We start from the raw sequence: 21,287 nt of genomic DNA on the forward strand, positions 1-21,287 counted from the left end.
CGGCCTCCTGCTGGTGCCAGAGTCAGGACTAAACATGGACCGGCCTCCTGCTGGTGCCCAGAGTCAGGACTAAACATGGACCGGCCTCCTGCTGGTGCCAGAGTCAGGACTAAACATGGACCGGCCTCCTGCTGGTGCCAGAGTCAGGACTAAACATGGACCGGCCTCCTGCTGGTGCCAGAGTCAGGACTAAACATGGACCGGCCTCCTGCTGGTGCCAGAGTCAGGACTAAACATGGACCGGCCTCCTGCTGGTGCCCAGAGTCAGGACTAAACATGGACCGGCCTCCTGCTGGTGCCAGAGTCAGGACTAAACATGGACCGGCCTCCTGCTGGTGCTCAGAGTCAGGACTAAACATGGACCGGCCTCCTGCTGGTGCTCAGAGTCAGGACTAAACATGGACCGGCCTCCTGCTGGTGCCAGAGTCAGGACTAAACATGGACCGGCCTCCTGCTGGTGCCAGAGTCAGCACTAAACATGGACCGGCCTCCTGCTGGTGCCAGAGTCAGGACTAAACATGGACCGGCCTCCTGCTGGTGCCCAGGTGTTCATATCTAGCATAAAACCGTTCCGTGCACATGACATGAAAATATTTTGTTTGCATTCTTTTCCTTCAAAGTAAATGTATTATGATGATTTACATTTTCATTTGTTTGTATTGTGATTTGACTGCATATGTTCTCGGTCTGTAAAGCACTTTGAATCACTTTGTGCATGAATGATGCTCTATAAAAACACTTATATGTCACCTTAAAATCACCAAACAACCTCTTAAACATTGTTATAGTCGCGTTATCACACCATGAAACGTCGCGCACTCAAACGGTGACTTTTATTTTGGCGGTCCCGGCGCGCTCTCCGGAAGCCGCGCGCCGCCGTGCCGCACGCCAACTTGTCCCTGGCGCGCGCGGGGCTGATGCAGAGGAGGGAGAACGCAGTGGCTATTTAAAGAGCCGATCCGATCCCGGACACATATCAGGGGGTCCGCGGCGCTGACTCAAGCCCCCCTGAACGCGTTGCGTAACTGCGAGCGCGCGCGTCCCGTCCGCGTCCCGAGGAGCCGCGGTGCCGCTGCTCAGCCCCACATCCATCCTCCCTCCGCGGGCCAGGTCGGGGCCCCGAATCGTCGCTCGTGACTGAGCTCGGGGGGCCACGCAGAGGAAACGATGGGGAAGGACTATTACAAGACCCTGGGCATCTCTAAAGGCGCGAGCGAGGACGACGTGAAGAAGGCGTACCGGAAGCAGGCGCTGAAATGGCACCCGGACAAAAACAAGGCTCCGGCCGCGGAGGAGAGATTCAAGGAGATCGCGGAGGCGTACGAGGTGCTGAGTGATCCCAAGAAGCGGGAGATCTACGACCAGTACGGGGAAGAAGGTACGTGTACGTGTAGGTCTACGTGTACTTGTACGTGTACGTGTGCGTGTACGTGTACGTGTACGTGTACGTTTACGTGTACTTGTACTTGTGCTTGTACGGGTAAGTGTGCTTGTACTTGTGCGTGTACGGGTAAGTGTGCTTGTACTTGTGCGTGTACGGGTAAGTGTGCTTGTACTTGTGCGTGTACGGGTAAGTGTGCTTGTACTTGTGCGTGTACAGGTAAGTGTGCTTGTACTTGTGCGTGTACGGGTAAGTGTGCTTGTACTTGTGCGTGTACGGGTAAGTGTGCTTGTACTTGTGCGTGTACGGGTAAGTGTGCTTGTACTTGTGCGTGTACGGGTAAGTGTGCTTGTACTTGTGCGTGTACGGGTAAGTGTGCTTGTACTTGTGCGTGTACGGGTAAGTGTGCTTGTACTTGTGCGTGTACGGGTAAGTGTGCTTGTACTTGTGCGTGTACGGGTAAGTGTGCTTGTACTTGTGCGTGTACGGGTAAGTGTGCTTGTACTTGTGCGTGTACGGGTAAGTGTGCTTGTACTTGTGCGTGTACAGGTAAGTGTGCTTGTACTTGTGCGTGTACGGGTAAGTGTGCTTGTACTTGTGCGTGTACGGGTAAGTGTACTTGTACTTGTGCGTGTACGGGTAAGTGTGCTTGTACTTGTGCGTGTACAGGTAAGTGTGCTTGTACTTGTGCGTGTACGGGTAAGTGTGCTTGTACTTGTGCGTGTACGGGTAAGTGTACTTGTACTTGTGCTTGTACGGGTAAGTGTGCTTGTACTTGTGCGTGTACGGGTAAGTGTGCTTGTACTTGTGCGTGTACGGGTAAGTGTACTTGTACTTGTGCGTGTACGGGTAAGTGTGCTTGTACTTGTGCGTGTACGGGTAAGTGTACTTGTACTTGTACTTGTACTTGTACGTGTGCGTGTGTCATGGAGCGGTTTGGCACACGTTTTACGCACTTGGATCACGTGTGAGTGCGTGTTCTGCCCTGGAAGCCTCTTCACACACGAGGCCAAACACTGACAGATGGGACACACACATGGCTTATTATGAAATATATCGTGCTCTGACTGTCAATTATCTCACAGGAAACGTGCAGGACTTTATCAAACATACATCCTAAAGGCCTAACGAAGGCCTAACGATGCTTTTCAATTCACTTAAAGCGATTGAAATGTGTTGACATGTTGTGGTCAGGTCGATTGTTGTTAATGATGCAAAGTGACAGTGACGAGTGGGAATGACAGGCTCATGACACGATGATGTGACACTTTTGGGATGTATTTATCATTTTACAGAACCAAATACATGTTAATGACAGTGTTTCTTTGTAAAACCATAACATGACACAAGACAATTTTAATGATCAAAACAGTGAATATGTCAAATGTAGTAACTGACCGAGTTTCCAAAATTGTTGCATGTCAATAAAGCAGCCGACAATATCAATACTATTATCACCAAATCTTTATTTATTTCATTTATTTATTTCATTTCATTTTATTTAATTTCATTTTATATATTAATTTATTTCATTGTATTTATTTGTATTTATTATAAAGTGATAAGAACTGTTAAAAAAACAAGATACAGATTAAACATTCAAGTAAACACAGGACATCCAAATAAAATGCACAAAACACACAATAAAACAATCAATAAAATGAACAAATACATAAAAACACACTTACACACACACAATATGAGATAAAGTTGTATAAAACAAGCGCACCGGCGTGTGGACAGACCTTAACCAGTGCTTTAAATCATTAAAATGTTATAAAGAACTGAATAAAATACATTTCACTATCAAGATACTTTGATATTTTGACTTCTGCTCCTACACGATCTCTCTCTTTGCACCGATAGATGACATTTACTTAAATCCTCCAGAAACACACAAAAACTCTAAAATGTCATTGCTTTTACCTCATGCTTTCACTTGTCCTCGTGTAACCCAGGGCGATCTCCAAGTGCTCAAGCGTGTGTGGTCTTATTACGCTTTAAGGAAAGTCGTTAAAGGATTAATAAAAGTGTAAAGTGTCGAGTAAAACAAGCAATGACCGATTTACAATGTTACACTTTACAATAATCTGATGTGTGTGGTGTGTTTAAGAGAAATCTGTTTGTCAAAAACCGTCAGTCAGTCAGTGGACTATTGTATTTGGAAGACAAAGTACAATTAAATTAACAACTTTTACATTCTCTCTTTAATTTTTGTTTTTACCCTTTTTTCGTCTTCTTTTCTTTGTCCAAAACTGCACAGTTCAATCAGGACGAAATCAGATTACTCGCATCAGACGTAACTCCAGAAATCAGATTACTCGCATCAGACGTAACTCCAGAAATCAGATTACTCGCATCAGACGTAACTCCAGAAATCAGATTACTCGCATCGGACGTAACTCCAGAAATCAGATTACTTGCATCAGACGTAACTCCAAAAATCAGATTACTCACATCGGACGTAACTCCAGAAATCAGATTACTCGCATCAGACGTAACTCCCAAAATCAGATTACTCGCATCGGACGTAACTCCAGAAATCAGATTACCCGCATCAGACGTAACTCCAGAAATCAGATTACTCGCATCAGACGTAACTCCAGAAATCAGATTACTCGCATCAGACGTAACTCCAGAAATCAGATTACTCGCATCAGACGTAACTCCAGAAATCAGATTACTCGCATCGGACGTAACTCCAGAAATCAGATTACTTGCATCAGACGTAACTCCCAAAATCAGATTACTCACATCGGACGTAACTCCAGAAATCAGATTACCCGCATCAGACGTAACTCCAGAAATCAGATTACTCGCATCAGACGTAACTCCAGAAATCAGATTACTCGCATCAGACGTAACTCCAGAAATCAGATTACTCGCATCAGACGTAACTCCAGAAATCAGATTACTCGCATCGGACGTAACTCCAGAAATCAGATTACTTGCATCAGACGTAACTCCAAAAATCAGATTACTCACATCGGACGTAACTCCAGAAATCAGATTACTCGCATCAGACGTAACTCCCAAAATCAGATTACTCGCATCGGACGTAACTCCAGAAATCAGATTACCCGCATCAGACGTAACTCCAGAAATCAGATTACCCGCATCGGACGTAACTCCAGAAATCTGATTACTCGCATCAGACGTAACTCCAGAAATCAGATTACTCGCATCAGACGTAACTCCAGAAATCAGATTACTCACATCGGACGTAACTCCAGAAATCTGATTACTCGCATCGGACGTAACTCCAGAAATCAGATTACTCGCATCGGACGTAACTCCAGAAATCAGATTACTCGCATCATGCGTAACTCCAAAAATCAGATTACTCGCATCAGACGTAACTCCAGAAATCAGATTACTCGCATCAGACGTAACTCCAGAAATCAGATTACTCGCATCAGACGTAACTCCAGAAATCAGATTACTCGCATCAGACGTAACTCCAGAAATCAGATTACCCGCATCATACGTAACTCCAGAAATCTGTTTACTCGCATCAGACGTAACTCCAGAAATCAGATTACTCGCATCAGACGTAACTCCAGAAATCAGATTACCCGCATCAGACGTAACTCCAGAAATCAGATTACTCGCATCAGACGTAACTTCAGAAATCAGATTACTCGCATCAGACGTAACTCCAGAAATCAGATTACTCGCATCAGACGTAACTCCAGAAATCAGATTACTCGCATCAGACGTAACTCCAAAAATCAGATTACTCGCATCGGACGTAACTCCAGAAATCAGATTACTCGCATCAGACGTAACTTCAGAAATCAGATTACTCGCATCGGACGTAACTCCAGAAATCAGATTACTCGCATCAGACGTAACTCCAAAAATCAGATTACTCGCATCAGACGTAACTCCAGAAATCAGATTACTCGCATCAGACGTAACTTCAAAAATCAGATTACTCGCATCAGACGTACCTCCAGAAATCAGATAACGTTTTGATGTTTTTACCCGACAATTACAAACGCGTTCATTAATCGATCGGTTTAATTAATCGCATTATAATCGAGCTTCGTTTCGAATCGTCAATGATCAGCTCCAGAACAGTAAGAGTAAAGAGCATGTGGTTTGGAGCTGGAGAATGTTGTGTTTTAAATGGTAAATGTTAAAAGTCTTGTTTCTGTGCAGGAAATTAATATCGATTTGAATTTTTTAATCAGACAAAATTAAATTAAATTGAAAATCATGATCAATCAATACATTTTTTTGTCATTTCGTACTGTCATTTCGTACTCGTTACTGTGAATACATGTGTGATCTAATATACATAATAATATAATTCAGATACAAACCCACTGAGGTAAACAGAACACATCGCCATGGTAACTGTATTAACAAACATCCAGCTGCCATGTTGTGACTGTAAGAAGAAGCTGAATCTTTTAATTACAATTTTCTCTTAAAAACTTTAACAATTGGACTAATTCCCATTTTCTACTAAACTAATGTGAAAAAACATCTTAAAATAGGTACGTAATCATTATTATTGGGTGTGTCCATATATTGACACAAAAACATGTTTAATTCAACTTAAATATATCGACCAGTGCAGGATTTCAAAGGTAAATATTTATTTTCATGATTCAGAGAAGAAAAATGTATAATTATAATTAATAAAATAATATAATGTATAATTATATTGACAAATATACAATTATATGTCAATTTAAACCCATTAACCCATTCTCAGGCCCTGTTTTAACATTATTTTCTGTCCATAGGTTTAAAAACAAAACAAAAAATCAAGAATTCGCCGTCACGCTCAACTTTTCAAAACTAAATATTGCGTCTTTTGAATGAGAAAAAGTCCTCAAAATGTTGCATGTACCGAGAAACCCATGATTTAGCCTTTTTTCCCCTCTTCCTACAACCACAACATGGCCACCGCAGTTGCCACGGCAGCGGTTTCCATGGCGTCTACAGCTTTATTTATAACTCTTTTGCTGGAGTGCAGATTGTAGCCAGGAATCACCTCGCCCGCTCCATCAGTCGCCGACATTGACATTATTTGTGTTGCAGCGCATCTCCAAATGTCAGCGGTGACTCAGTGCGTTTCTGATGTGAATCACCAGCGTTTAATCCGCCCGTGATTCATGTTTTATTTCCACTCCGGGTCCAAAGGGCGACGCTAAATGTGCAGCGTGAGTCGAGTGTGGATTGAAGAAGGGAAGCGAGAGTCGAGTGGCCATGTTCAAAGAAAAGAAAAAACACCAAGGCTATTTAAATAAAGGCCTTTTAAAGAGATGTATTTCTGAGAACGCACTAAACGCTTTTCAGTTCAAACATCAACCTGTTACTAGGGTTACAGAACCATTAATCAACTCATAAACATAATCATAACTGTTAAATGGACTGTGCAGACTCTAAAGTACAGACGGAAGAGTTATCAGAGTTTTATAAGAGCTTTTCTATAAGAGTGTTTTTTTAATATTTTTATTAAGTCTTTTTTATAAGTTATCTGTTTTTTATTGTTTACTTCTGTACCTACTTTGTGGTGCAACAGTGGAATTTCCCCATCGTGGGACAAATAAAGGCTTATCTTATCTAAAAGCCCGTTTTTTTTTTTTTTATTCAATCAAAATGTCAAAAAATAATAACAATTTCAGTTTTTTTCTCTTTAATCTTTCTTTTTTTTCAAATTTATAACAAAATAAGTCAAAGAAAACAGCACTATTTCTGTGAATAATACGCTCATTTGGTCGATAATATATATTTAAAATCTGAATGTTCAATAGAAATAATACTCGTTTGACAGTCGACAAGTGGAAAATAATCGACTACTAAAAGCGTTTCTGTTTTTATACATATTCAAAAAAAAATGTAAAACGTGAAGCCTTGAAAAATCTCAGACTTTAAGACTGTGTAACGTCTGGTAGATGGGCCTTCCTGTCTCCATGGAGATGTGTCTTTGCCTGAAATGTTCAATCATAAACTTCTCTCTCTCTTGCTCAGTGCTCAATGCAACACTGTGGAACATTCTGGTTAAAACAGTGTCGGTACAGGACGATAACTACTGTCATATTCCAACGACTTTAAATGTAAAAGTGCTAAAAAGGACACAAAGCATCATGGTCTATGCAGTTAAATCTATTTGTTTTTTTCTTTTGCTGCATCAAAACAATGCATTGAAGTAAAAACGCTTGTAATTCCAGACGTTTTGATTCTTCACAAAACAATTTCATGACATTTCCGTTATTGTCACGTCCATAATAAAACAGTGACGGACATTCAGGGGAAACGACTCAGTTAAATCAGTTAAAATATGAGGTCATTTTAAAGTCATTTTGTCTGTTTCGTACGGTGTATTTTTGCCATTTTTATCACTATTATTCATCGTTTTATGCTGCGTCACATCGCCAAAGCAACACTTGGTGATTTATTGTCCACATGCAATGGCAGTAAATGTTTTTTCTGAGTCTTATTCTGAAAAAACACAGCTACTTGTTTAGGAAATGCAGCTAACGCGCGCGATTTCCGATGGGTAAAACGTCATCGACTCAAAAACGCACCTTTTTACTTTCCCTTCTAGGTCTGAAGGGCGGCAACGGGCCTAGCGGCGACGGGCCCGGCAGCACCTTCACCTACACGTTCCACGGCGACCCCCACGCCACCTTCGCCACCTTCTTCGGCGGCTCCAACCCGTTCGAGATGTTCTTCGGACGCAAGGCCAACGGCAGGGACGAGGAGGACATGGACGTGGACGGGAGCGACGCTTTCGGCCCGTTCCCCGGCTTCAACGCCAACGGGTTCCCGCGGGACGGACCCCAGCGGCGGAAGCAGGACCCGCCCATCGTCCACGAGCTGCGGGTGACGCTGGAGGAGGTGTTCCACGGCTGCTCCAAGAGGATGAAGATCTCCCGGAAGCGCCTGAACCCGGACGGCAGGACCATGCGCGCCGAGGACAAGATCCTCACCATCGAGATAAAGCGCGGCTGGAAGGAAGGGACGAAAATCACGTTCCCCCGCGAAGGAGACGAGTCGCCGAACACGATACCGGCCGACATCGTGTTCGTGATCAAAGACAAGCCGCACCCGCAGTTCAGGCGCGAGGGGTCCAATATCGTCTACCCGGTCAAAATCAGCTTGAGACAGGTGAGTTCTTTGAGGGTTAGACCTTTTTACTTATCGTATTTTCCGGATTAGAAGTCGCACCAGTCCAAAAAATACATACTAGAGAAGAAAAAAACATATATAAGTCGCACTGAAGTAAAAGTCACATTTTTTGGGGAAATTCATTCAATAAAATCCAGGACCAAGAACAGACATTTCCTCTTGAAATGCAGTTTAAAATAATAACAGATGAGAGAACATGGTGAATAGGTGTACGTATGCTAACGCTAACACTTTCAGCTACATGACGTATGCTAACGCTAACACCTTCAGCTACATGACGTATGCTAACGCTAACACCTTCAGCTACATGACGTATGCTAACGCTAACACCTTCAGCTACATGACGTATGCTAACGCTAACACCTTCAGCTACATGACGTATGCTAACGCTAACACCTTCAGCTACATGACGTATGCTAACGCTAACACCTTCAGCTACATGACGTATGCTAACGCTAACACCTTCAGCTACATGAGGCACAGACAGAACTGTGGTAAGTGTCTGGTATGCTAACGTAACATATGAACAGTTATTCAGATAACTATAGCATAAAGAACATGCTAACAAGTTTAGCAAAGCATCAGTTTTACCCCAAATCACAAAATCCATTGAATTCTTCTTCCTCTGTGTCACTTCTAAACAACTCCACAAACTCCAGAGGAAGAGGAAGTGCAGATTCTTCTTCTGCGTCGCTCAGAGCCAAGAGCGCCCTCTTGTGGTTGACAGTTTGAAATTAACAAATAATTTCACATATAAGTTGCTCTGGAGTATAAGTCGCCGAACTATGAAAAAAGATGTGCCTTGTAATCTGGAAAATACGGTAACCTTTTTAAAGTATTTTTTAAGTACACAACCTCATACGTACAACTCCAAGACAGATCCATCTTCAAAAGCTTCAAAATATCACAATTACACCCTGATAATTCTCTTTTTCTGTTGTTTGAAATTCTCTGGAAAGACTTCAAGTGGTTGAAGGTTCCATCGAGAGGGAAACTGAAATGCCCTTTTTACTGCTGGACAAATCAAGAAAAACATTGGGAAAATCAACAATGTTGAATTCATGTTTAGAGAGTCAAAAAAGTTGTTTCTTTATATAAATTCTGCATAAACTTTGTCTGGAATTATCCTGTCATTTCAATTCAATTCAATTTATATTTGTAAGGCCCAAAATCACAACAACAGTTGCCTCTGAGGCCCACAGGGAGAAATGAATCAACAATGTCTGTGGTGGCGATGAAGTCAGACAATGTCTGTGGTGGCGAGGGACGATGTCCCAGGGTCCTCTGTCCTTAGACTCTCCTTCTCGGCCAGGAAAAACTACAAAAAACTTCCTTGGGAAAAAGTAGAAACCTGGAGGAGTTCCAGTGAAGGAGAGATCCGACTCTCACAGACGGACAGACGGACACGAGGAGACTAGAGATGGACCCACTCTTCAGGCAGAAGAGGGACCGACTGAGGCGAACTGGACCCACTCTTCAGGCAGATGAGGGACCGTCGGGGGCGAGCTGGACCCACTCTTCAGGCAGATGAGGGACCGTCTGAGGCGAGCTGGACCCACTCTTCAGGCAGATGAGGGACCGACTGAGGCGAACTGGACCCACTCTTCAGGCAGATGAGGGACCGTCGGGGGCGAGCTGGACCCACTCTTCAGGCAGATGAGGGACCGTCTGAGGCGAACTGGACCCACTCTTCATTTGTCTGTAGATTTATTTTATTTTTCTCCTCAAATACCTACTCGATTGGTGTAAAACTATAATTTATATGTACAACAGGTATAAATACACCAAATAAAGTCAAAAGTTGAACATTGTAAAAACCTGTCACTGGCCCTTTAAGTAGTATGGTCTAGACTGAGAATAAAGGTCAAACCAGGACTAAATTGAAACTATAAAAACCTGGATCAAATGGGTCTGAATTGTTTAAATCAAGAACGAGGTATTCCAGAGCGTACTATATTTGTAGACGTGAATGAATTCTTCAGTAACATCGCTCTCCCACACGCCGTGACTTTAATGTGCTGTTTATAGTCGCCTGAGATCGATATCCGTGGGCAGACTTCCTGAAATGGCCCTCGGAGACGACAAGTGTCGTGTAAGGGCGCGGCCGCGGTAGTCGCGGGCGGGCCCCCGTGCTTCCTTCAGTCTGGCACTGGTTTTATAAAAACTCAGGCCGGATTTGAACTCAGGGCCGATTACAGAGCCACCAACCCTATATGGATTTTTTTTCAACATATAATCAGCTGCCTCTTTAAGATTGTGTTTTTTTTGTTTTTTTTAAGCACTATTTCTTATATTATTATTATTATTTTATTATTTTATTATGTCGATGATACTTTTGTAACAATCAAGAAACAAGAGCTGGAAACCTTCTCTGATCACATCAATGCTGTGGACCCACATATCAGGTTTACAAGAGAAGACGCTAAGGAGAATCGCTTGGCCTTTCTTGATTGTTCCACGATCAGAGGAGAGGACGGGAAACTCCAAATAGAAGTATATAGGAAACCTACACACACGGACCAGTATCTGCTCTTTGGTTCCAACCACCCACTACAGCACAAGCTGGGTGTGATCAGAACCTTACAACACAGAGCTCAAGGTGTGCCCACCAGCTCAGAGGGCAAGAAGAAAGAGGAAAAACATGTCCTGGTATATTCAATGTGGGCAATATATCCATTAATCATTTTGACGAAAGGCCAAATGATAACATTCAGAATTTCAGCAGTGACTGGCAAAACTGTGATGAGTAATGACATTTTCTCATACAAGAGCTCAAAACACAACTAAAATGTGAAAGAGCTGCTACTATCTAATAACAAATATAAATGTCTACAACTTGTACCAGACATGTAAAAGAAGAAAATCAAGTAAACAAATGTAAAAACAACAGGAACACTGCAGCTATGCTCGCATTTATCCCTGTTACAGACATTGTGGTCGCTCACAGTTGAGCTGATTACTCCCTTTAAACAAAAGGTTTCAGAGTCTGTTTGGTCGAGGAAATTAATTGTTGAAGTGTCCTTTATCTCCCCCCGCCATTAGCAATGCTTTGCCCAGTCGGAGAAACTACTTTCACTTCACATTTTGTAGTATGACGTAACAACAGCTCCATGGACGAAAAATTGTCACAAAAAGAAACATTTTGTTCTGCCCATAATCTGGCCCCTCACTGTCACTCAGTCGTAATGTTGAAGGTTTTTTTCCTCTTTTACTAATGTATTGTTTATTTTATTAATTTATCTTTATTTAATTTTATTATCATTATTATTATTATTATTATTTTTTTAATTTTATTTATTATTTAACAAACACAATGAAAAAAGAAGACAAGACCAGAGAGGAACAACAAAGAATAAAAAACAGCACACAATACCAAAGAAAACTTCCCATTTACGCCCAAAGTCTGTCAAATGTGTCCATTTTCAAATTAAGTGTAATATTTTCCATGCTACAAATGTCCAGAATAATGTTAGATTTAGGGTAATTTTCAAATTAAAATGACGTAAGTGCGCGACCTCCATTACGAGGCACATGTATCAAATTGGCAAATATCCTGTGATTTCCAGCTCCACTTCTGACACAAATCCTCTCTTCCTCCTCCTTCCTCCCTCTCTTTCCCTCCACAGTCGTTGTGTGGCTGCTCCGTCACCGTCTCCACCATCGACGGCAAAACGTGCAACATGAAGATCACCGACGTCATCAAGCCGGGCATGAGGCGCACCATGGCCGCCCAGGGCCTCCCGCTCCCCAAGAACCCGGAGCAGCGCGGCGACCTGGTGGTGGAGTTTGACGTCAACTTCCCCGACACGTTACCCGGCAACGCCAAGGACGTGCTAAAGCGCCACCTGCCCACATAAGAGGCAGAGGAGGACCGCCCCCGCCGAAACGAGCCAAAACGAGCCAAAACGAGCCAAAATGATGGGTGGCGGTTTCCCCACAGAGACTTTTATTATTCCGACAGACGGACGAGCGACGAATGTGCAATTTCTATTTTTAAAGGTGTTTTTTGGGATGAACCAGCAGGGAGTGGAACGTGGTGTACTCGAGTAGACTTTAGACAACACGTTTATTCACTTTGGAGAAATATATGTGCGACGAATGAACAAGTATGTACTTGTTTAGTCCTGGTTTAGTCCTGGTTTGGACCTGGTTTAGACCTGGTTTAGTCCTGGTTTAGTCCTGGTTTAGTCCTGGTTTAGTCCTGGTTTGGACCTGGTTTAGACCTGGTTTAGTCCTGGTTCTGTCCTGGTTCAGACCTGGTTTGAACCTGGTTTGAACCTGGTTTAGACCTGGTTTAGTCCTGGTTTAGTCCTGGTTTAGACCTGGTTTAGTCCTGATTTAGTCCTGGTTTTGTCCTGGTTTTGTCCTGGTTTAGACCTGGTTTAGTCCTGGTTTAGTCCTGGTTCTGTCCTGGTTTAGACCTGGTTTAGAACTGGTTTAGAACTGGTTTAGACCTGGTTTAGTCCTGGTTTAGTCCTGGTTTAGACCTGGTTTAGTCCTGGTTTAGTCCTGGTTTAGTCCTGGTTTAGTACTGGTTTAGACCTGGTTTAGTCCTGGTTTAGTCCTGGTTTAGACCTGCTTTAGACCTGGTTTAGACCTGGTTCTGTCCTGGTTTAGACCTGGTTTAGTCCTGGTTTAGTCCTGGTTTAGTCCTGGTTTAGACCTGCTTTAGACCTGGTTTAGTCCTGGTTTAGACCTGCTTTAGACCTGCTTTAGACCTGGTTTAGACCTGGTTCTGTCCTGGTTTAGACCTGGTTTAGACCTGGTTCTGTCCTGGTTTAGACCTGGTTTTGTCCTGGTTTAGTCCTGGTTTAGTCCTGGTTTAGACCTGCTTTAGACCTGGTTTAGTCCTGGTTTAGACCTGGTTTAGTCCTGGTTTAGACCTGCTTTAGACCTGGTTTAGACCTGGTTCTGTCCTGGTTTAGACCTGGTTCTGTCCTGGTTTAGACCTGGTTTAGACCTGGTTCTGTCCTGGTTTAGACCTGGTTTAGACCTGGTTCTGTCCTGGTTTAGACCTGGTTTAGACCTGGTTCTGTCCTGGTTTAGACCTGGTTTAGACCTGGTTCTGTCCTGGTTTAGACCTGGTTTAGACCTGGTTCTGTCCTGGTTTAGACCTGGTTTAGACCTGGTTCTGTCCTGGTAAGAGGCCTGAAAATGATGAGTGGCGTTTTCCCCACACAGACTTTCATGATCCCGACAGACGGACGAGCGACGAATGTGCAATTTCTATTTTTAAAGGTGTTTTTTGGGATGAACCATCGGCGAGTGGAACGCGGTGTACTCAAGTAGACTTTAGACGACACGTTTATTCACTTCATGTTTCGCGGAATGACCGTGTCGACGCCAAAAACGTGATGAAATGCAAGCGACGTGCAAAAGCGAGCCAGCGTTTAGTGAATAGACGGAGCTTATTTCATGCTTAAAGGTCTATTTCAATCGTGCTCTTTTCACATTTGGTCGCCACGGTTACACATTCTGTTACGAGCATGTATTCTGCAACAGTGTTTTCATCTTTTTCTCCTTTTAAAACCTTCATTTAAGCACACAAACTAAAGAGAACCTGTTCTACTGGTGCCATAACGTGTGTTTCACAGGTTTTATATAGAGTTTACCAGTGCTTTCCCTGGAATGTTCCGCAGTGTGGCATTACGCTTCATCCCATTCATCTCGTCTTTAGTCACGATCTGCATTTTTTTTTTTTACAGAAATGAAGAGATACATTTCCTAACTTCTGGGATTTAATATATTTATAGAACTTGGTGCTTTTTGGGATGTCACAAGGTCAAATTTGACTGTTTTATTGTGAGAAAAAACATCACGATTTATACATTATTCATGATTATGACTGAGACTGTGTGAAATATTGTGACTATTTCACACGTTTGTGACCAGCTTTATGAAAATGAATGACAAAATATAAAGTAAACGTGCCAAAAACGGAGATAAAAACACACTTTACCCACAATTTTAACGATGGATTTAACTAAAAGCGCTTAATTTTGCTTCTAAAACGGCCACGATTTGTATTTTTTGTAGTTCTTACGGTTATATTGTGACCGGAATAACAATAATAAATGAAATCTCTTTTTTTTTTGGGAAATACATTACATTGTTTACATTGTTAGTCCTGGTTCAGTCCTGGTTCAGTCCTGGTTCAGTCCTGGTTTAGACCTGGTTTAGACCTGGTTTAGACCTGGTTTAGACCTGGTTTAGACCTGGTTTAGACCTGGTTTAGTCCTGGTTTAGTCCTGGTTTAGACCTGGTTTAGTCCTGGTTTAGACCTGATTTAGACCTGGTTTAGTCCTGGTTTAGACCTGGTTTAGACCTAGTTTAGTCCTGGTTCAGTCCTGGTTCAGTCCTGGTTTAGACCTGGTTTAGACCTGGTTTAGTCCTGGTTTAGCCCTGGTTTAGACCTGGTTTAGACCTGGTTTAGTCCTGGTTTAGTCCTGGTTTAGACCTGGTTTAGTCCTGGTTTAGCCCTGGTTTAGCCCTGGTTTAGCCCTGGTTTAGCCCTGGTTTAGACCTGGTTTAGTCCTGGTTTAGACCTGGTTTAGTCCTGGTTTAGACCTGGTTTAGACCTGGTTTAGACCTGGTTTAGACCTGGTTTAGTCCTGGTTTAGAGAAATACATGACATTGTTTACATTCTAGTTCTTACTCTTTTGTCATTTGCTGTTTTTAGACTTTCGCCAAATCACTACATTTTGTGTTTAGGACAATCAAGATGAATAAATACTCATTTGTGCATTAAAAAAGTAAATTTTCTTGAACGCCTGTGTAGATATTTGAGTTATTCGCTTCACAGATGTACATCACGACTGCTTGCGTACACGTCTGCGCAGCGGCGTCGCACACGAGCCACGCCCCCCACCGCTTTGACATATTTTGATAGATTGATTGATCTGTGACTTTTTTTGTCGTTGTCGTGCTATTTCCCTTGTGCAGAGGTGCGAAGCGGAATAAACTGGCTGAAGGTGACATCATCGTGACATCATTGTGCCATTGTGACTTCATTGTGACATCATTGTGACATCATTGTGACATCATCGGGACATCATTGTGACATCATCGTGACATCATCGTGACATCATCGTGACATCATCGTGACATCATTGTGACATCATCGGGACATCATTGTGACATCATCGTGACATCATCGTGACATCATTGTGACATCATCGTGACATCATTGTGACATCATTGTTCCATCATTGTGACATCATCGGGACATCATTGTGACATCATCGTGGCATCATTGTGACATCATTGTGACGTCGTGAATGCGTGAATGCGTGATTGTAGTTACGATGTTACGTCAGCTGTTCCCTGTCACCACCAGGGAGCGCCACATCGCTCTGCCACGTTCACAGACCAGGCCATCAGGACGTGCAAGTTCAGCATTTATGAGTTCTCTGTGATGCTGTTGCCGTGGGAAACGCTTGAGCGACATTACTGTGTGTTTCTTTTGAACTTGTGCTCGAGCGCTGAGCGAGTTTGGACTTAAAACGCATTTAAAATCTGATTTATTTTGCTCGCAGACGGGCAAAACATTAAATGACGCACATATTCTGCTATTTTCAAACTTAAAAAATACAAAAACAGGCACAAAAATGACAAAAACTAACAATTTCTGAAGGCAAAGTGTAAGAAGTTAGTATACAATTATATTATATTAATTTATGACACCGTAAAGCCCATTATACACTCAAAATAATTAAGAAAAGCAGTCTATAAGTGGGACTCATGGTATTAATCATAATATAAATTGAAAATATTTTATATTACTACAATCTACGTGTAAAATGTATGTATATGTCAATATGGTCACATTTATAAAGCGCTTTTGTACCGTCAAGGCACTCAAAGCGCTTTACATCAGGGAACCAGTCACACATTCACACTCCAGATGTACGCAGACACTGGGGGCAAGTGTCTTGCCCAAGGACACACCGGCAGCTGCGGGCCAGTGGATCTGAGCCAGTGGATCTGACCTCTCTGACCGAGCGGGGAGTCGAGCCGCACTCTACCACTGAGCTACTGCCGCCCATTACAGGTCTTACAATTAATTCTAGTTCCTTTGAAAGAAAATCAGAATGTTACAGCAGCTTTTAGGTGAAAGTAGTTGTACAAAAGACAGAATATAATGACAGGTTTGTAGTATATCAGAAGAAGAAGAAGAAGAAGACCCTTTTACACGCGACACCAAAACTAGAGCAAAATTGTCAGTTTTTGTTACATCTGGACATAATTCTGTATCATGAGGAAAAACTGCAAAACAACACGTTTTAAAGCTGAAAAAGTAGATTAAAGTTCCTATGACGGGTCGGACGACTCATTGAACTAAACTTTAGGTAAGATAAATATATTTTGAATTTTGCAAAAAAATAAATACAAATATTATCACCGAATAGCAAATTTTTTAGGTTTATAATTTCACTTCCTGTTTGTAATTAACGACATCACACTAGGAAATTACCCAGCAAACACTGGGCCAAAACTCATCTAATGTCACAATTTTCTTTATTTGACGAATAAAAATACATGAGAGCGACTTTATTTTGGGTAAATTCTGCATAAACTTTGACTGGAGTAAGTGTCCCTGGTGTGATGTCACTCCCTGTCATTTTTCAACAGATTTTTTTACATTTTCTCCACAAATACCTGCTCGATTGGTGTAAAACTATAATTTATACGTACAACAGGTATAAATACACCAAATGAAATAAACATTAGAAAATCGTAAAAACCTGTCACAGGCACTTTAAACGTTTATGTGAATTATTCTTATGTAAATATGTGCTACTACCTCTACAAAATCTTTGCTAAAATAGCTGTTTATTTATTGTATTTATGTATTTATTTTATTGATAAAATAATAGATCCACGTTATTCACCCATGAGCCACACGTCTCCCTCACGTCACGTCACGGCTGCGCGTAAAAAACCCCGCGTGCACCTGACGCAAACAACGGTCCCGCCCCGTCCCGTGTGAGCAGCAGCAGGTGCACCGACTCAAGCTGCACCCCCCAAGCCCCTGACCCCTCCACGCCACTGCGCATGCGCCAGCGCGAAACACACACACACACACACACACACACACACACACACACACACACACAGAGCGACTATTGTGACGTCTCCCGGTGACTCTCCCGCAGCTCGTGTCGGAGTGAAACCCCCGCGCGCGCACCACCTGCCGAACATCCGCCCGCGAGACTCACTTTCGAGGGACAAAGTCTAAACAAGAAAAAAAAAGCTCCGCGTGCGTCCAAACAAAAAAGAAGAAGAAGAAGAAGAGTGAGGAGGAGGCGCGCGCGTCCACAACAAGGAAGTGATCAACAGGTGACGACGCCGCGCGTGTTCGATGTTATAGCAGCGGGTGAAAGGACAGGTTCAACCGCCGCGCGTGACAACAAAATGCCCCTGGGACCATGGCGGAAGAAGAAGTCCACGAACAAGGAGCATCTGGTGGATAACGAGGAGGTGAGCGGCGGCGGAGGAAGCGGCGGAGGAGCGGGACACGCAGGTGCGGGCGGCCCGGGGAAGGCGGCGGTGGCGGCGAACGGGGCAGGACTCCCGCCGCCGCCCGCGAACCTCCGGCCCAAGCTGGTGTTCCACACGCAGCTGGCGCACGGGAGCCCCACCGGGAGGATTGAGGGCTTCACCAACGTCAAGGAGCTGTACGGGAAGATCGCGGAGGCGTTCAACATCAGCGCGCCGGAGGTGAGCCGGGGAGGAAGGGGGATAAGCCGATTACGGGACTTTTAAGTTGTGTACAAGTACCTCAAAGTACTTCAGGGATTGAGTAGTGCGTGTACTGAGGCGCGTGAAGCGGGCTGCGCTGGAAAAGAAGCGTTAAATGTGTCGGAATGTTTATTACAGCGTTGTTTAGTGATAGTAATTAATATAATACAGTCTTGGTTGATTAATGACGTCCATTTGCATCGATTCATTGACCAAGACCTAGTGCAATAAGAGTTTTCCATAATCTGATCATATATCTGGCACAAAATGTACTTAAAGATCGTGAGATAGCTTTGAAATTCACTCCATACTGAACATTTTGACACGTTTTGGCTTCATTTAACAAGAAAAAAGCAGATTCAATGGCTCACTCTGTCCAAGAACTCGCTGTGTCTTCTCCTTCCTGCTGTTGTGCACTTAAATCTTTACAATCCCCATAAAATAATTACACATTATGATAATAAAAAGTGTAGGAGGAGAAGACACAATCGGGTTCAGTCCTGGTGTAATGACCTGAACCTCGTGTCCACAGGAGGAGTTTTGAGATTGCTTAAGGATTATTTGACTCAAAGTTAGATAATAAAACATTTAAAACATAAATATTATTGTGTTATTAGAGTGTATTAACATGTCGGCATGTCCAGGAGGCTTTGAGTCGCAGGGAAAAGGTTTACGCGCCCAATAAAACTGTTTAAAAGAAACGATTTACGTGAGCATAAGATCACAAATTATTATTATTATACGTGCCTAACGGATAAATATTACTTCCCTACAACCATTTGTAGTTATTAGCTCCAATACTTTCTCTTGCATAATATTTATTGTCTTTATTTATTGTATATTTATATTTATTGTCTTTATTTATGTTGTCCCAAAGAGAATTTTTCTAAATAAAAGCACAAACTCTCCGTTGAACCTTTATGCCGTATTATTAACTGACTTTTTGTGTGTTTTTACATGCAAGAACCTATTATATTGCATTATAGAGGGTTTTAATATTGTTTTTTTGACTAGTTTGGTGTGTTAAATGTTAAAGGTAAAAGTAATTAGTGTAGATACCTGTTGAATTATAAAGAATATTGACCGAACGCACCAACAAACTGGATCTCTCGCAATATATTACACTATATACAATGTGCTACTGCAGCTAAACACAGATAATTATATAAATTAATGCAGTTTTCGTTCAAAATTGTAGTTTTTCGCTCTCTCGCCTCTGAAATCAACGGGTTTCAGGCCGTTTCCAGGCTCGATGCTTTTTAAACGGGCTAAAAACCCTCAAAGCCAAAACATTACGGTCAGAGGTACGGCCATGTATTTAGTTTAGTTGCTATGGTTGTTACTAGAGACGTCAAGATGATCAGATTAAACGTCAATCGTGGTTCAGGTCATAAAATAGTCGTAAGAACCAGAAAATAACAATCGTGACAATTTTAGAAGCAAAATTAAGTATTTTTAGTTCAATTTATGGTCAAAAAAATTAATTAAATGTAAATAACGTTTTTTATCTGGCAGTTTTTGTCAAATTTAACTTTATTTGTCTTTCAGAGAGTTAAATTTGATATAACTGGTCACACGTTTGAGGAATAGTAACGTGTCAGACCTCGAGAATGAAAGAAAATGTGGTCTCAGTCTCAATAATCGTGAATAATTGTTAAATTGTGACACAAAAATGTGATATTGTGATTATTCAGGTCACAATAGTCGTAAGAACCAGAAAATAATAATCGTGACAATTTTAGAAGCAAAAAAAGTATTTTTGGTTAAATTTATTGTCAAAAAAAGTGAATTAAATGTAAATAACTTTTTTTATCTGGCAGTTTTTGTCAAATTAAACTTCATTTTGTCTTCCAGAGAGTTAAATTTGACACATTTGAGGAATAGTAACATATCAGACCTCGAGAATGAAAGAAAATGTCACAGTCTCAATAATCTTGAATAATGCTGTAATGCTGTTTGTTTAGATCAAATAAATGCAATAATACATTTGACATATTCACAGTTTTGATGACTAAAATGTGTGTTTTTCATATTAAGTTTGTGCAAGTCGCTGTTAAACAAAGAAACGCTGTTGTTAAAGATGTATTTTGTTCTTAAAATAGTGACATCCTTTAGAATATCATGTTTATGGCTTGTATGACATAATTGAGATATTATTAGACGTTTCTCTTCTAATTCCAGCCCTATAGAACAAGTTTGTTGTTGTTTTGATGCTGTTTTTGTGTTATTATTGTCTGCTTGGTGTTTCATTTATTGCTCTTTTGGTTTCAACATTTATTTCTGTTTATGGTTTGGAAATACCAACATTTTTCCCACCGTTTTGTCTTTCTGAAACACTTTTCACACCCGTAGGAACGTCAAGATTGACAGTTTTAGAGGCAAAATGGTAACAAGTTAGACAGCGGAAATGAAAGAGAATTAAATATTTCACTGTTGTTTTTATCTCAATAATCGTGATGTTTTTTCTCACAACAATCGTAATTAACACTGTGACATCTCTATAAATCTATTTATACAGTTTTGGAAATATAAACAAACAAACAAAGCAAGACCAATAAAATATAATAATAACAATAATAAAGAAATAACAAGAAAATTAAGTAATTCAAATAATAGAATAAAATAAAATGGAATGAATAAAATAAGTTCAATAATCGAAATAAATGAAATTAATGAAATTAAATAAATTAAAATAAATACATTTAAATTCCATTTAAAATGCATTAAAATAAATTTTAAATAAGTTAAAATGAATTAATGTCCATTTTCAAATTAAGTCCAATGTAATTTCCCCCCCCCATTTGTCTGTTGTTGTCTGTTGATGTCTGTTCCTATCTCAGTTCAGTCCTTGATCGTTGGTGAGGTTTGTGTCATCCATTTCTTTGTGACGGCCTTTTTTCCTGCTGCTAAAAGTACGTTCTAAAGGTAACAACTTATTGTGTCCATGGCAGGAGTTCTGAGGCCCAACTTTATTTATACAGCACATTTTATAAACTGAAGCGTTGCACACAAAAC

At 41.6% G+C, this 21,287-nt stretch overlaps 2 protein-coding genes across 2 annotated transcripts in view; both read left to right on the plus strand.

Moving 5' to 3' along the window:
* The first annotated feature begins 989 nt into the window (after positions 1-989).
* On the plus strand, positions 990-15,292 carry dnajb4 (DnaJ heat shock protein family (Hsp40) member B4). Its single transcript, XM_072440667.1, has 3 exons — positions 990-1,378; positions 7,947-8,509; positions 12,157-15,292. The coding sequence occupies exons 1-3, from the start codon at positions 1,168-1,170 to the stop codon at positions 12,385-12,387; spliced, it is 1,005 nt and encodes a 334-aa protein (XP_072296768.1). The 5' UTR covers positions 990-1,167; the 3' UTR covers positions 12,388-15,292.
* A 2,638-nt stretch (positions 15,293-17,930) lies between these two features.
* The window catches only part of gipc2 (GIPC PDZ domain containing family, member 2), a 31,460-nt gene continuing 28,103 nt past the window's right edge, over positions 17,931-21,287 (plus strand). Inside the window, exon 1 of the mRNA XM_072440666.1 lies at positions 17,931-18,251. Coding sequence (XP_072296767.1) covers positions 17,946-18,251 — 306 coding nt within the window. The 5' untranslated portion in view covers positions 17,931-17,945. The remainder of the gene's footprint in view (positions 18,252-21,287) is intronic.

This window comes from Eucyclogobius newberryi, unplaced genomic scaffold (genome assembly GCF_026437365.1).
Source record: "Eucyclogobius newberryi isolate DKJ021-1_F unplaced genomic scaffold, fEucNew1.0.hap1 SCAF_12, whole genome shotgun sequence".
Lineage (NCBI taxonomy): Eukaryota > Metazoa > Chordata > Actinopteri > Gobiiformes > Gobiidae > Eucyclogobius > Eucyclogobius newberryi.

Coding starts and splice junctions, on each gene's coding strand:
- dnajb4 (XM_072440667.1), top strand. CDS start 1,168: ATGGGGAAGGACTATTACAAGACCCTGGGCATCTCTAAAGGCGCGAGC. Junction 1,379..7,946: donor CGACCAGTACGGGGAAGAAG/GTACGTGTACGT, acceptor TTTCCCTTCTAG/GTCTGAAGGGCGGCAACGGG. Junction 8,510..12,156: donor TCAAAATCAGCTTGAGACAG/GTGAGTTCTTTG, acceptor TTCCCTCCACAG/TCGTTGTGTGGCTGCTCCGT.